General features: G+C 38.5%; 1 protein-coding gene across 1 annotated transcript in view; it reads left to right on the forward strand.

Moving 5' to 3' along the window:
- The window catches only part of ZZEF1 (zinc finger ZZ-type and EF-hand domain containing 1), a 48588-nt gene that overhangs the window by 22690 nt on the left and 10703 nt on the right, over positions 1 to 15195 (forward strand). Inside the window, exons 27-47 of the mRNA XM_072353443.1 lie at positions 651 to 730; positions 1940 to 2033; positions 2566 to 3082; positions 3716 to 3880; positions 4306 to 4425; positions 4989 to 5150; positions 5657 to 5786; positions 6049 to 6187; positions 6401 to 6566; positions 7150 to 7412; positions 8415 to 8587; positions 9131 to 9284; positions 9915 to 10054; positions 10609 to 10886; positions 11482 to 11656; positions 12143 to 12275; positions 12512 to 12708; positions 13260 to 13379; positions 13512 to 13700; positions 14036 to 14136; positions 14658 to 14793. Coding sequence (XP_072209544.1) covers positions 651 to 730; positions 1940 to 2033; positions 2566 to 3082; positions 3716 to 3880; positions 4306 to 4425; positions 4989 to 5150; positions 5657 to 5786; positions 6049 to 6187; positions 6401 to 6566; positions 7150 to 7412; positions 8415 to 8587; positions 9131 to 9284; positions 9915 to 10054; positions 10609 to 10886; positions 11482 to 11656; positions 12143 to 12275; positions 12512 to 12708; positions 13260 to 13379; positions 13512 to 13700; positions 14036 to 14136; positions 14658 to 14793 — 3632 coding nt within the window. The remainder of the gene's footprint in view (positions 1 to 650; positions 731 to 1939; positions 2034 to 2565; positions 3083 to 3715; positions 3881 to 4305; positions 4426 to 4988; positions 5151 to 5656; positions 5787 to 6048; positions 6188 to 6400; positions 6567 to 7149; positions 7413 to 8414; positions 8588 to 9130; positions 9285 to 9914; positions 10055 to 10608; positions 10887 to 11481; positions 11657 to 12142; positions 12276 to 12511; positions 12709 to 13259; positions 13380 to 13511; positions 13701 to 14035; positions 14137 to 14657; positions 14794 to 15195) is intronic.

Here is a 15195-nt window from a genome sequence, read left to right on the forward strand (position 1 = left end):
GATATCTGTCCTGCTGCTAATAGGTTCATCTGTCTTAATCTTGCTGGAGCAAACCAGCTTCTGGACCCAGGCTGACATGAGCCATGTCAATTATGGGCATGTAAAGAAGAGGAAAAAAATAAAGTAGATGTTGATCGATGGGAGAAAAGAGACCCTTAGCAGGAACATCTCTTTCTCCACAGCAGCTATCAGGCCAGTTTTGATGGAAACGATTTTGTCATGTTTAATTTTTGTAAGCTGATCTTGAAAGTCTATTCCAGAAATTCATTTTAAAAAGAGAAGATAAAGCTCTGAAGATGTTTGATTAAGTTAATACCAAGCAGTTTGGATCATTCTCATATTAGTTTGCCTTAGTAATATTTGCATATATTACAGGGTAAGGTTTTTATTTTCCATGAATTCAGGCATCAATTTTGGAAGAGATGAGAAAGATATTTGTAATTTAATTTTGCAAATAGCTCTGTCAAGGTGCAGTTAATGTATTCAAGGTGCAGGAAGGTTGGCAGGCTTTGTTTGTTATTTTTCTTACAGGCGTCATTCCAGATATTGACTAAGAGACAAAGGCTCTAGCATAACTTTTTAGTTAAGTAGTCACGTTATGTAAGAAGGGAGCTGTAAATAAACAGGACTCTTCTTTCTCTCATTTCCAGTCAACAGTGGAGGCAAGGTGCCTTTGAGTGATGAGTTTGCACAAGTATATTCCCTGGCTGATTCAATTAGAATATGGATGGTAAGATCGCTCAGGAGGATATCTGTTAATATTGTTTACCTTAATATATTGCAGTGCACTGTTATGGAGCTGTGTGGAGCCATGTTTTCTATTAGATTCTAAGTCAAATGTTTTCACTTAGGAAGAACATATAGTCTTTCCTAAGCTTTGAACTTAAATATTTAAATGCATTCCCACGTTCCTCTCCTTCTCTTATATCCAGATGTTTATCATGAGTGTTTAGGACTGAATTGCACTCAATCAGTTATCTTTGTTATGTTTCAGCAGGTTTCTGTGTTGGTAGTTAGGAAGGTTCTTGCATAGCAGTCAGAGATCTTTGGAGGTGTAGCGTAGAAATAAATGTCTTAAATGTTATTTCTCACCATTCTGCAGCCCGTACAGAAAAGGAAATAATTGCATCTTTGACAAGCAAGTAACTGGCTGCAGTTCAGGATATGTTCTTTGCACATAGCGTTCCTCTAAAACATAAGGCTCATGTCAGGAGCCCATGTCAGCAGCTCACAACCTGGTGAGAGGTGTCTGCGTCATCACCTGCCACTGCCGAGAGCCAAACTTTACTTGGATTTCAGTAGTCTGCAGGAGATTTTAAATGTTAACAGCTGTGTGGCCTTTGAGAACAGCTAATTCAAGTCTGTGGCCCACTTCTCTGCTGCTTTTGTCAGCCCTTCAGCCTTAAGCTGGCCAGTTTAACTGTTCTGGTCCCTTCTGGTCTTTTTGTCCTGCAAGAATTCCCTGCAGATACAATGAGTATAGATGTGTGTTAATATGAGTAACAGCACTGTACTTGTTGTTTGAAAGGTGATGTTTGCATTCTATTTGCATTCTGTGTAGAGGCTGCAGTGACAGTGACATCTGTCAGTACTCTCAGTTAAATGACACAGTGCTTCTAGAGAATCTCATCCTAGTTGTATGTATTTTTGTGAGAGGTAGGGGTGATGGAGAAGCCTTTTCTTAGAGGGCAGAGGATGCACATCCTGCCACATGACAGGGAAGGGTTGCAGCTTACCAAATGAGCATCTTGGAACAAGGCTGTTACCTGCTTAGGTTCACTGCTCTTTTAGACTGTTTTGTTCTGTACTAGAGAATAATAAGTAACATCATCTGCTCCTGAGAGTAAATTCCTTTAATGCAATGCAATCTTCTTAGGGCCTTGCTGTATAGATATGTAGGGAGAGTCATGTTTTAACTATTTTAACATCCTGTCTACAGTTGGAAATGAAACAGAAATCCCTGATGGGTAGGGGGAATGATACTGAGGAGAAGCAGAGCACAGAAGCAAGTGAGGTGAACCCAGAAACTCTTGGTAAGTGGCGTCTTCTGAGTGTATGAGCATTCCAGGTGATTTAGTAAAGCATTACCTTGTAAAGCTTGGTAATTATATTTTCTATAAGAAGTAAGCTAGGGACATAGGTTACTTTTTAATTACTTAGGAGATAAGTTAGTATAAGCTACATGAGCTGAGATTGTTCTTTTTCTTTTGAGAAAATAGAAAATCACACAGGCAGTGCCTCATCACTTAGGTCACCAGGTTCTGAACTTGTAGTCATCTATTTTTGTAGAAACTCATTGCTACAACTAACTGCCATCACATTAACAGCTGATTCTTATTAGAATAAAATGTGTTCGTATGGACTGCTGTATGCTTGTGGAGTTAGCATCTGGAAATCTCTAATTACGTAACTGATAGCATCGTGATGTTTATAAGAAAAATAGCATTTTCTGTTCTTCTTGGCTAGGAAGAAACAAGATAAATTACTTCCTCCTAAAAAAATTATAGCAAGTTTGGTGTTCTGTTGTCATTACTTCAACACTCTTTTTTTTTTTTTATCCTGCAGCAAAGCTTTGTATGCAGAAGAGCCTTTTGTTACTGAATTTTTTGCCTGTGAGAGCAAAGACGAAATGTTCAGCTTCGGACAGCTTGGAAGCCCAGGATAGTGATCATGTTCACCAGTATGTCACTGGTAAAAACCAAAGAAAAAGTTCTGTTGTGGAAACAGACTTCCAGGCTGCACACTCATCATCTTCCAATGGAGTAACTCGTTCTGTTTCAGTAGAGGGGGAGCAAACAATACAATCTGATACTAAGATTAAACAAATTCCTGGCCCTCTCCAAACAGAAGAGGCATCTGCATTTCATAGTAAGCCTTCTGAAAATACAGCTTTGCATCAAGAAGATGTACCGTCACCTCCTTCCACTCCCACACGAAAATCTCAGTTCAGCCGTGGGAGACTAAGGCTGCTGTCTTTTAGATCAATGGAAGAGCCAAGAGCTGTGCCTACTCTGAAGGAGAAATATCCTATGTTGAAAAACATATTGGATTTTATTAAGGATCAATCGCTTTCCCATGAAAGGTGAGCAGATTGTGAATGCTGTCAATTATAAAATGCCAAAACTTGTCTTCACACCTCTTCAGATAGAATAAAACATAATTCAGCAGCAAGGCAGAATGAAAGAAGATTGTATTTAAACATTTGTCAAATTTATGTATCAAACCTCATTTGTCCCCAACCATATCGAGTCTTGCAGAGGGCATTAGTTCCCCTCGTTCATTTCTGTCATGTAGAACTTTATGTGAAGAAAAATGACGTGGCCATTTGTTGCCTTTCTTCCTGAAATCTGTTTCTCCAGAGCATTTTGCTTTTTATCTGCAAACACAGAAGATATGATCTATCTTTCATTAAATTTCATTAAATTCTGAGAGTATAAGTTGAAAGGGACTTCCAGGGTCCGTTATAGTCTCTAAACTTGGACTGATGCAGGAAGTGCTGGTTTCCATTTGAATTTTCGTCACACACATTAATATCCGTAGGAGTGAATTAATATCTCTGTTATAAGCCACTACTGTAATGTAAGGCGGCTGAAATAGAAATGAAAATATAGACTCTAATTTCTTGAACATTTATTTAATTATGGGCTTACCTTAAGCAAGTTTTGAAATTCTCATTCATTTTTTTTTTGCTGTTGTTGGTTTTGCTCTTTTCCAGTGTATTAAAGGTTCTTGCTTTGAGAAAATCCCAAGGGCAGAACATTTTGGAAGTGCTCAAGACAATCCGCCGGTGCCTGGGTTCTCTTGGACAGCCCCACTGCTTTCATCCACCCTGTGTGCTTTTTCTTTTAGAACTTCTGGCCTGTCAGAAAGATTTCACAAAGTAAGTAGTTATTAGACAAGTCTCAACCTCGTGGTATGTTGGAGCTCTTGTGTTATTTCAGTCATCTATGCTGAAACCAGTAAAATGTTGTTGCTTATTATTCATACGGATGATTAAAATGCAATATGATGATTAGCTTTTGCACTGCTGTGCCAATCTTGCACATTTCATTAAAAAAAATGAATAATTATTTTCAAGTGTGACTTGGTTGGACTTGCTCAAGTCAGTAGATAGCATATGGTTGAATCATGCCATGAATACTAACATACATGTGTACATCTTTACATTTCTAACCAGATCACAGCAAACAAAATGATTGCAGAGTCTGGTTGTTGCTTTCATTTCAATTCTCATCAAATCGTTTTGTTTTTCATCCAGTAAAGCAATAGTAATCGAGCCTATTTTTCTGCCTCTTCAATTTCTAGCTACTTTGGAAACTTGGAAGGCTGTGGTGTTGCACTGCACAAGGAGATTCGGGAGTCCTACTATCAGCTTGTTTTGTTCCTAGTAAACTCTGTGAAGGGATTTAGTGCCATTAATGACAGGTAACAGCATCTTGTTCACCTGAGTAATATGAGATGTTTTCTTTCTGATTTTTCCTCATCTCTTTCCTTCTCATTTGTTGTTTGATGTGTTAATCCAGTTTATTTTGCTTTACTTACAGAACTAAATGTGGAATTTTGTTCTTGTGGCCAAAAATGCTAAATTACATTTTTATGAACACTGAACATGAAAGCATAATAGGTTTATTGGGGTTAAAACTTCGGCTTATTATAGCATTCTGTAGTTATAATTTAGTCATTTGTTCCTGAAGCTTTGGAATAAAGTACTAGAAATAGCAAACTTATTGCAGAATATGTTGGCAAGATAGATGCCACAAGAAATATCACAATTCTTCAGCCACACTCAAACTTTAAAGCTCATGTTTTGGTAATACTTTTATTAGAACGGTTGGAATTTATAGCAAAGTGTCATAGAGGAATGAGGAATTTTGAATATAGCATCTATTTCCCTATTAGTATCTTTCAAATCCTTTGTCCATTATCACCTGAATGTGGCAAACTTTAGGGTAGAGATGTCATGCTTTGTTGTCTTGTTTTGGTTTTAGATCGTTACTTCCTGCCTTATCCTGTGTGCAGACAACTCTTCTTCACCTTCTGGATATGAGTTGGGAACCAAGTGATCTTTCCTTCTTTGTTGAGATTCAGTTACCGCAGCTCCTTATGACAACATCACAGGAAAACATAAGTATTCATGATAGTGTGATCTGGTGAGTCAGGAAGAATGCAACCTTTACATGGTCTTAATTATTCATACCAATTTTTACCAAGAACAATTCCTGAGCTGGGTGCTGGAGCAAGCATTAAAAGTATTGAGTATGGCAGAATGTGGCCAGTGTTCAAGTGTTTGAATTTTTTGCAGCATTTATAGAGCAAAAGCCGTTAAAATCTTTCATCTGAGCAAATGTAAAGGCCAAAAAGCTACGGAAAATTCTAACCTGATCAGCCAGCATTGCTAAAAGCAGTTTTGTAAATGTGCAGTTCTCTGGTTTTTGCCTTAAATACATGCTGGAAGCATAAGAACTTGTCATAGAAGCGATGAGGAAGTATCTGTGTAGTCATTTATTACCCAAATGAAGTGAAATTCTCACAACATTGGTTTTTATTTTAGTTGTAGCACTTTGGGTTAAAAGAAGCAAACAAAACCTACCCCAAATTATATTAGAGGGAAGCCTAGTTGTGTTCAAATTTAATTTTGAACTTGCATTTCTTGTAGTCAATGGAGTGAAGAAGATGAAATTGCAGACTACAAGCAAAACTGTGAGTGGATGGATGAATGCCAGGACATAATGTTTGAGAGCTGGTATGAAAAGATCGCTCAAGCTGACCCAGAGAAGCAGAGAAAGGTGACCTCATGATTTGCTTATTTGTAGAAGGGATAAACCAGGAGGCTTTTAAAAGCATAAAGGAGAGAAAGGCATCTGGCTGAAGCCAGTTTTTCATGAGTTGGATCCCTGGCTCCTTGTAGGCCAGCTGAGGCTGAAATGATGATTTGAATTGTTGGCCATTTTGTTTGCTTTGTGGGAAGGGAGTGTTCTGCTTTCTGCCTATGAAAGCACTTTGTCAGAACTTAATACTCAAGTAAACTACATCTGTTTTTACCCCTAGATGCACATGTTTGTTGCACGTTACTGTGACTTGTTAAATGTGGACATATCCTGTGATGGCTGTGATGAAATTGCTCCATGGCATCGCTACCGCTGCCTGCAGTGCAATGATATGGATTTATGTAAAACTTGTTTTCTTGGTAAGAATCCTTTAAATAAAAGCTCCCTTAGAACTCTGTAGTTGAAGGCAAAGTAGTTTCTTTAAATTGCACATGCAATGAAATGGAAGATTTTTCTTCTGAGCATTTTAGAAACTTTAGGCTTTTCTTTTTCTAGTCTGAATGTGAACTTGCAATGAAGAAATCCTTTATCAACAGAAATTTTCAGAAAATTCTTAACATCTTCTTCCACAGGTGGAGTTAAACCTGAAGGACATGAGGATGACCATGAAATGGTTAACATGGAGTATGCCTGTGACCACTGCCAAGGAGTCATCATAGGTCGGAGAATGAACTGCAATGTGTGTGATGACTTTGACCTTTGCTATGGATGTTATTCTGCTAAGAAGTACTCTGACAGGTATTAAATATGTGATATTTTTTTCCTCTCACTTTCCTTGCCAGAAAAGTGATTGTGAGCAATTTAGTACAGTCAGTCATTCTAATATCACTTCCTGCCAGTTTGCATCTGACATCGGAACATCTAATTGATGTCCTTGAGTGAAACATAGCGAATGTAGTACCAGTTCAACAAAAAGTTTTGTACTTTGCAAACCTGTCCAGGAGCAACAGGATTGCAGCTGTTTTCTGGCCATGGCTGTGAAAGCTGGAGAGGCAGAGTTAGCCATCCTGGGTGATGGGATGGAGGAACAAATGCAGTGCTGTGGTTTGGCAGGATAGCTTTCCATGTTTGACATCAAATAGCTTCACAAGGTGTCTTTGCAGAGCAGGAGCTCTTGGGACAACTCGACTCGCGCTCTGTCAGGTGGCACTTTGTGTCGGTGAGGGTTTAACAGTTTACAGCTCTTAAAGGTCTACGATTTGAAACTATGGAATGTATTGGCTTATTCATAGCATCGTGTAAAAGTATTTGTCATTGTCTACAGTGGTTGTCAAGAATGGGTCTGCATTTCAAACTTACATATTACAACTTTTTCTTTCAGTCACTTGCCCACTCACAGCATCACAGTGTATCCAATGGTGACGATTCGAATCAGTGACCGACAGAGACTCATCCAACCATATGTCCACAATTATTCCTGGCTGTTGTTTGCAGCTTTGACTCTCTACAGCGCAGATCTGGCAAATGGGGAGGAAGTAGAAGGAGAGAAACTAGATTCCCAGGTCCTTAGTCATGCCAGAGTTCTACAGCATCAGTGCATACAGCTCATAGGAGACTGTCTGATGAAAGCACAGCAAGGAAAAGGTGAGTCAGCTCCTCCTTCACTGAAACAATGGTTTCTAGCAAGTGTCAGAAAAGTCTGTGGTGGCTCAGCTTGAAGTTTCCAAAGGAAAGGGGAAGCTACTGTGTACTTCACTGAAAATAATTGTTTATGTAGAAAGCAAATGCAGAACAAGTGTCATTCAGGGTCATTGGAAACACGGAAAATAGGTGCTTGAGAAAATTAATTTCCTGCTTATATAAATACCAAAGGCATCTTGGCAGCTCCTTGGGTTTTATTTTTTTGTTGCTTTTTTTTTTCTTTCCCTTTTTTATTTTCTCCATTACGAATGTTGCAAACAGATCGATCTAGCTTCGTGTTCTGTTACTGACACGTTACTGACAGTTGAAGGATTTGAAGGAAAGCAAACAACTTGGTGCAGAATGCTTTTGATCCTCATCCATTTGCAAGAGTTTTTTTTAAATCTTATTCCTAGTAAGTTGCTGGGATTGTGCCCTTTTGTCTGGAAATGAGGATTTCTGTGAACTAAGACCCACTTACAGATACTTACAGAGACACACTGTGTACAACATATCCAAAATCATACATACGGTGTCAGATTTATTGGCATTTCTTTTAGCAGCCCTAGTATGGCTGAAATATCACCACACACTAATGCACACTTGTTATTTAATCTGTTTTTAATATAGTTTTATTATACAGATACTTAAGTGATCAGAAGTTTAGAACGAATAGTGCTGGTAGGTAGCACCAATACTTTTTAAAGTTAATCTGCCCCGATGGCATCTTTTTGAGGCAGAAAATGTCACCACCTGTTCATCACAGAATTACTTAATGGCTGTACCGAAGGAAGGGAACATGGTGGAGAACACCTTTTGGATGGAGATGTACTCAACAATATTCCAAAAAAAGAAAGAAAGAAAGCATGAGAAGTTTATAGTTCTGTTTCAATATGTTTCACTTCTGCTTTTTGCCCATCTTGCCACTCTAAAGCTAAATGGGTTTTGTAACTTCTCTGCTTTCAGGTCTGAAAAATTTAGCTCTCCTCTGCATGTTGCCAGAAGGTGAATCCCTCTCAGAGAATGACACTGTTTCAGTCAGTCCTCCCACAGATGGTGCTCCAAAAAGCCATACTGGTGATAAAGCAGGGAAGGCGAAGGATGAGAAACCAAGCACAGGCTCCTTTATGCATAGTAATGTAAGTAATGTGCAGAAGCCCTGATATTAGTTAGCTGTGTGACTTTCGGAAGTTAAACATCTGATTCTGGGTATGTAACTGAAATGGTGGAAATGATCAGCAATGGTGATTTCATTTGTAGGTAAAAGTTGGGAGACAGGGAGGGAATGGTTGCTTGGCTTGATTTTAATTAAATCCAGCCAATTAAGTTTTGATGTGCAAAAGTGTTGGAGGAAAGGGGCAAAGGACGTTTCTGAAAGGACTGCAGTTCCTCTAGTTTTAGCACTATGTAGGTATGAAAATTTTCTACAGCTTTACAATGCTGTATAAAGCTTTGGCAGAGTAATAACCTTATGTGTAGAGACACAAGCAAAATAGAAAAGCATGTAGCTACTGAATATGGGCACTTAAGGCATATATATATATGCCCAGTTAACCAATGCGAGGTTTTGGTATTCTGGGAGAAATGTTTGTGAAGTGCAGATTACCTGCTATCTCTTTCCATGGTGTTTATGCAGGTATTAAATTCTTCTTAATCTTTCAGTACCTTTGTTTTATTTTTAGGGGAAAGGAGAAACTCACAGTGAAATCCAGTCTCCTGCAGGAGATAAAGTACCAAAACATGGAAGTGAAAGTGATCATCATGCTGTGTCTGCAAAGAAAGCTGTTTCAAGACAAGAATCAGAGTTGTCTATGGAAGATAACATTACTTCAACAGGTAAAAGATTATTTCCCCTTTTCCCTGTCACAGAAACATCCATCCATATGCAAAATAAACAGCTGTATTTTTTTTTCCTAACCCATTTTTATGTATTTGCAAATGTCTTTAATGGAAGTGAGCTATTTGCTTTGTGAAAAACCTGCCAAGCATACTGCTTTGAACAACTGCTCCCTTGCAATCTGTTCAAAGGCTTCTAGAAATCAGAGTAGGGTTCCAGTGATAAATATTCACACATAGATGTGATGCTTCCTGTTGAGCTAACACAGTATTTGTGTGGTCTTATGTATTCAGAGCCAGAAGATAGGCTCTCTATCCTATTAATGACTGGTATTGTTAGAGTTATGGTAAGAAAATGAATCTGTCCATAATACTGTTCAGTTGACACTTCTTAATGAATCACAGAATGGCTCGGGTTGGAAGGAACCTTAAAGATAACCCAGTTCCAGCCCCTCTGATGGTGTGGATAAATCTCTTTGCCTGCTATCTTTTATACACTTCCATAAAGGTTTATAAAATCTTATTAAAATTTAGTTAAAACAAATCCTTAGGCTTTCAACCATATCAATTAAGCTATCCTTTTTTTTCCCCCCCCCTCATAATTTTTATATTTTGCTTTAATTTGAAAAGCAGATGACTGCGTTTCAGAAGAGTCAGCTCAGAAGCAAGCAGAGAAGGTTCTGATACCTAGCCAGGAACAAGTTTTTGCTGAATGCTCTCAGAAGAGGATCCTAGGACTGCTGGCAGCTATGTTACCACCTTTCAAATCGGTGAGTTCTTTTTACTTTCAATCTGTGTCATTTACTAGATGTTACAAATCACGCAAGCAGAATTCATGGCAAATTAAATGTTATGGGAAAAGGACCCTTCTTGCATACATGTTGCAAAAAGCAGTTGTCAGAATCAGAATGTCTTAGGCCAACTAATATTGCGAAGGAATGTGAGGCCTCGTTCCCAGGTGGGGGGAAAAGAAAGGGAATTGTAATTTATCCTTACAGCAGACTACCTTCACAATGCAACACCTGCAAACTTTAAACTGTCACCTTTAGGTTTACATGTCAGGTTTTACTACTGAATACAGTTTGTACTGTGCCTTCTTTTGGTTTTATGGAAAACTCTCATGTGGAAAATCCTGATGCTATAAAGCTGCATGGAGATGTGAGATTTGCAATTTTATGCCAGCATAATAGAAGTGTATGGTCACTTCATTTCTCATTTCCTTTTGTCCTATGAGAAAGAGCATTATAGGTTTTGTATGTTCTATGACTTTGACTAATAATCCTGTTTATTTCCCTGTCTTACTGAAATTTTTCTTCTTCCCTAGGGCTCTACTATGTCTTTGATTAACCTGGAGCAGATACTGCCACTGATGTTTCAGGTTGTCATCTCAAATGCTGGCCACCTAAATGAAACCTACCATTTAACACTGGGACTTCTGGGCCAGCTAATCCTGAGACTGAAGCCTGCAGAAGTGGATGCTGCAGTGGCTAAAGTCCTTTCAACCAAGCATAGTTTGTTTGCTCCGGGAGATCCATCCACAGTGCCAGAAGGCTGGAAGACAACTCATCTTCTATTCAGTCTTGGAGCTGTGTGTTTAGACAGGTGCTTTTTTAATTGAAACCTATTAGTTGCTCTCTGATGACTAGCTCTAATTAATATTGTGCTTGTTACTTATGGCAGTATTGTTTTTCACTGTGGTTAAGTTTTATAGGGAAGGCTTAAAAACAAATAGGCATGTAAAAGGCAGAATATCCAGAGGATCATCTGAGAGGAAGGAGTTTCTCAAAGGCTAACTTTAGAGCTAGGAGACAAGCCTCTCTGGTTACTTTTGTAGTCTACAGAGAGTGCAGGTAGTTCTGTGTGTGGGAAACAGACCACTTGCTGTTGTGCAAAGAAAATATCTTAAGCTCTAAACTAAAAGTAGGAATTTGAGATCACAACGTTCAGGCAAACTTTTGAGTTGGGACTGTAAACCTGTTAACAAAAATAGAATGTTTATGCTCTAATGATGAAAAGCAAAAGGGAATTCATTTGTCAGCTGCGTTGAAAGCTTCAAATATTTGGAAAAATACAGTTGTATTAATGCTGTGAAAGATACAACGATGACAGATTAACAGGGATACAATGTCTGGGAGGAAAACAGTTCCAGGTAAGTGTCTGGTCAGCCATCCTAACCTGCACTGCTCTTGCTTTCCAGTCGTGTAGGTCTGGACTGGGCAAGCTCCATGGCAGATATACTTCGATCTTTGAACTCTTCTGCTCAATGGCACAGTGTCATTGCTGCTTTCACTGACCATTGCATCAAGCAGCTTCCTTTCCAGCTGAAGCACACTAATATCTTCACTTTATTGGTGCTGGTTGGATTTCCTGAGGTAAGTGGCCTATTTGTAGCAAAGGAAACAAAATTGGTTAGAGCTTCTAGTTTTTTGTTTCTACGTATTACAGATTTTATCAGTAGGAAACATCCTTTGTAAAGCCTTAAAATATGCTGCATGTCAGAGCTCATGTATTTCTACTTGCACTGGATTAATGTTTATCTAGTGAAGAATAGTGTGGCTGGGTTTGCTTTGCATTTCCTCAGGTACTACTTCAAACTATGTTGAGAAAATGAACTTAGTGTGTTCAGGTATCAAAAGGGACTTTTTGTAGGAGTGAAACCATCTCGTTCTTGTATTAAGCTGTTTGTTATAGCCATTTCTTCATAGAAATGAACTGCCATTCTCTAAAGACCGGCAAATACCTGGCAGCAAGCAGGTTGTTCAGCTAAAAAATATGAGCACGTGTTACTAACATAAAAGATAACTGCACTTTAAAAGAAGTATTCCCAGTTATAACTGAAATTTCTGTTGTAATTTCAGGTGCTGTGTATGGGGACTCGTTCTGTGTACATGGATAATGCTAACGAGCCTCATAATGTGATCATCCTGAAGCATTTCACTGAGAAAAATAGGGCTGTTGTAGTAGACATCAAGACACGAAAGAGGAAAACAGGTTCTGTCACCTTCTTATTTTATTAAGGAATTGCAGAGTTTTTCCTTGAGGTTTCTTATGGGTACCTATAGGCACGTTTCTAATGGAACACTTCATGTGGGTCTACAGTCTTGTTAATGCAGCACTGGTTATTAGTGCGTACTTCATATACAGCTTGTGTTCACGTCTTAGCTTACTGATATTTACTGATGCACAACATTTTAAGATGAGTGAATTGTCTCTTTTCTGTCTTTTAGTGAAAGACTACCAGCTGATTCAGAAATGTGAACAAGAAGGCAATGATTCCCAGGCCCAGCTGAGACAGTACCTCCAGCACTTCGTTCTTATATGCACACACCTTTTGCAAACCACCATAGACAGCAGCTGTACTGAGGCAGTGGAAGCAACGTGGGTCTTGTCACTTGCTCTAAAGGGGCTTTACAGAACACTCAAGGTATTTTTGCCTGGCATACAGAGTATAATAATAGATCAATGCCAGAATCACATCATAGTCATAGATCATAGAGAGATCATGTAGTTCCTATCCCTGTCATGGACAGGGTTGCCAACTACTAAATTGGGCATCATGCTGCCCACAGCTGCCATCCAACCTGCCCATGAACACCTCCATGGATGGGACACCCACAGCTCTGGGCAGAATTTGTATTCTGCCTTCCTCCGGGGAAACCTTTGTATTGAGTAAGCATGATAGGGGGAAACAAACATGAGTTCAGTTTGCACTCATTTGTCTCTGAAGCTGACTTGCCCCTTTCCTTGTTCCTGAAGTGTACGAAGAAGGAGGTCTAAGCAAAATAGATGCACAGTACTAATTGGACGTCTAAATTGCATATTATCTTCCTTTTTTTTTCTTTTGTTTTTTCCAAAGATATAAGTGAAAATAATTCCTACCATAAGTAGGCTATGTGATAAGTCCCTGTAAGCACTGTGATACCTTGTTCCCTTATTTACTTACTTATTTGCACGTGTGTCTGTCTGTATGTGTAGATTCATGGCTTTCAGGAGGTCCAAGCTGCCTTTCTTCAGTCTGGTTTACTCAAGCTTCTTGTGAAGAAATGTAGCAAAGGAACTGGCTTCAGTAAGACCTGGCTTCTCAGAGACTTAGAGGTAAGAGAATGAGGTCCTTTTTGCAAGAAGTTGGGCTTCACACCGTGACATGAAGTGTTAAAGCCGTTGCACTTTCCTTTTATGAAGAAAATCCTACTGCTGTCACACCACATACTACCTTTTTCTTTGTAGATTTTGTCAATAATGTTGTACTCTTCAAAGAAAGAGATCAGTTCCTTGGCTGAACGTGAGGATACTGAGCTGGAAGAAAGAGAACAAGATCAAGACGTGGAGCAATCCATTGTTGGTCCTGCTGATGTAGAGCAGAACAAACTTGATCCTCTGGAGGGTTTGGATGAAGCCACCAAAATTTGCTTCTTGGTACCTAAACTTGTTTTTAATGTGTTGGATGCTACTACAGATTTGCTAGTTACATAAAGTATTTGGTGGTTTATCTTGCCGATTCTCTTGTACGTTTTGTAGTCTATAGATCTGTGATTTCAAGAAATATAAAGGAAACAAAACAAATAGAATTTCACACTAGAAACGCAGTAATTAACACTACAAGTTTTTTTCATTTTTACTAATCCAGATATTATTAAATTCATTAATTATCTGTGTGATAAACAGGAAGATAATAACTGGGTCACTCTTAAAGAAACTCATCTGTCTTTATCCCCTGTAACATCTTGGGGTCTTTTTTCCTCCTTGCTCAGATGACACACGATGCACTCAATGCACCTCTCCATATCCTACGAGCCATGTATGAGTTGCAAATGAAAAGAACCGAGTCTTTCTTTCTGGAAGTCCAAAAGAGGTATGTGAAGGACAGGATCCAATCCAAAACCAAAGTTAGTAGATGCAGGTGATAACTTAATAGATGAAGGATGTTGAATAGAAATTGTTCCAAGGATATGACTTGTTTCTCATGGGCGAAAAGTTAGGAATTGAACTCCTGATAAGTTTTAGTTGACACCATCTTCTGAAATATGTTGCATATTCTTTTAAATAAATAACTGCCATATGAAGAGCTACTATATCTGTAAATAATCCTAAATGAGGAAAAATGAACAGACCTTCCTGTAACTTCTAATAATAAAAGCATGTCTTGGAGCCATCGTGTTCCTACAGAGATAAACAATTTGATGTAAGACCTTCTGCTTATTAGAACAGGGAAGCTACTTAGCATACAACATGCCAGAAATAGGTAGAGTTTAATTAATCTTTTTAAAACAGAAAGTAGGAAGAGTTTTAATTTGTGTTAATTTAACTTCCGTTAATTTCCAAATATATTTATGTGTTTGTTTTTTGGGGTTTTTTTGTTTTTTCTTTTTTGAGGTTTGATGGAGATGTAATTACAACAGATGAGAGGATCCGAACCTTGGCTCAGAAATGGCAACCCAGCAAACGTTTGAGGTTGGAGGAGCAGAGTTCAAAAGCAGTAGATACAGATATGATCATCTTACCGTGTTTGGTGTGTATCTCTCCACTGAAAGGAGTGGTTTTCAAATGATCAGCTTGGGCATTTGAGTAACTTCAATTTTTTTTTTTAGTAAATTCAGAGATAGATATCTGGTTTTTATTTGTTTTTTTAACTCTTGAAGTAATCTGATGCTAATGTTTTATGCTAGAAGAACAAGAATCAAGCATTTCTTCCTTGTGATTCCTTCCTTAAGGAAGTAGAACTCGATTCTCAGGTCAGGAAAACAAATTGTGATTGCAGGCTGCAATTTCTCCTCCTTATGCAGGAGAGATTGTATCTAATTACTGCAAGCTTATACAGTGACTGTTACTGTTTTACCATTTATTACTATCTTACAGTAACTTCAGCAGAACGAGGAAGCAGTGTTGTGTTGCAATGCAGACACTGCACTTG

This window comes from Excalfactoria chinensis, chromosome 19 (assembly GCF_039878825.1).
Source record: "Excalfactoria chinensis isolate bCotChi1 chromosome 19, bCotChi1.hap2, whole genome shotgun sequence".
In the NCBI taxonomy this organism is placed as follows: domain Eukaryota; kingdom Metazoa; phylum Chordata; class Aves; order Galliformes; family Phasianidae; genus Excalfactoria; species Excalfactoria chinensis.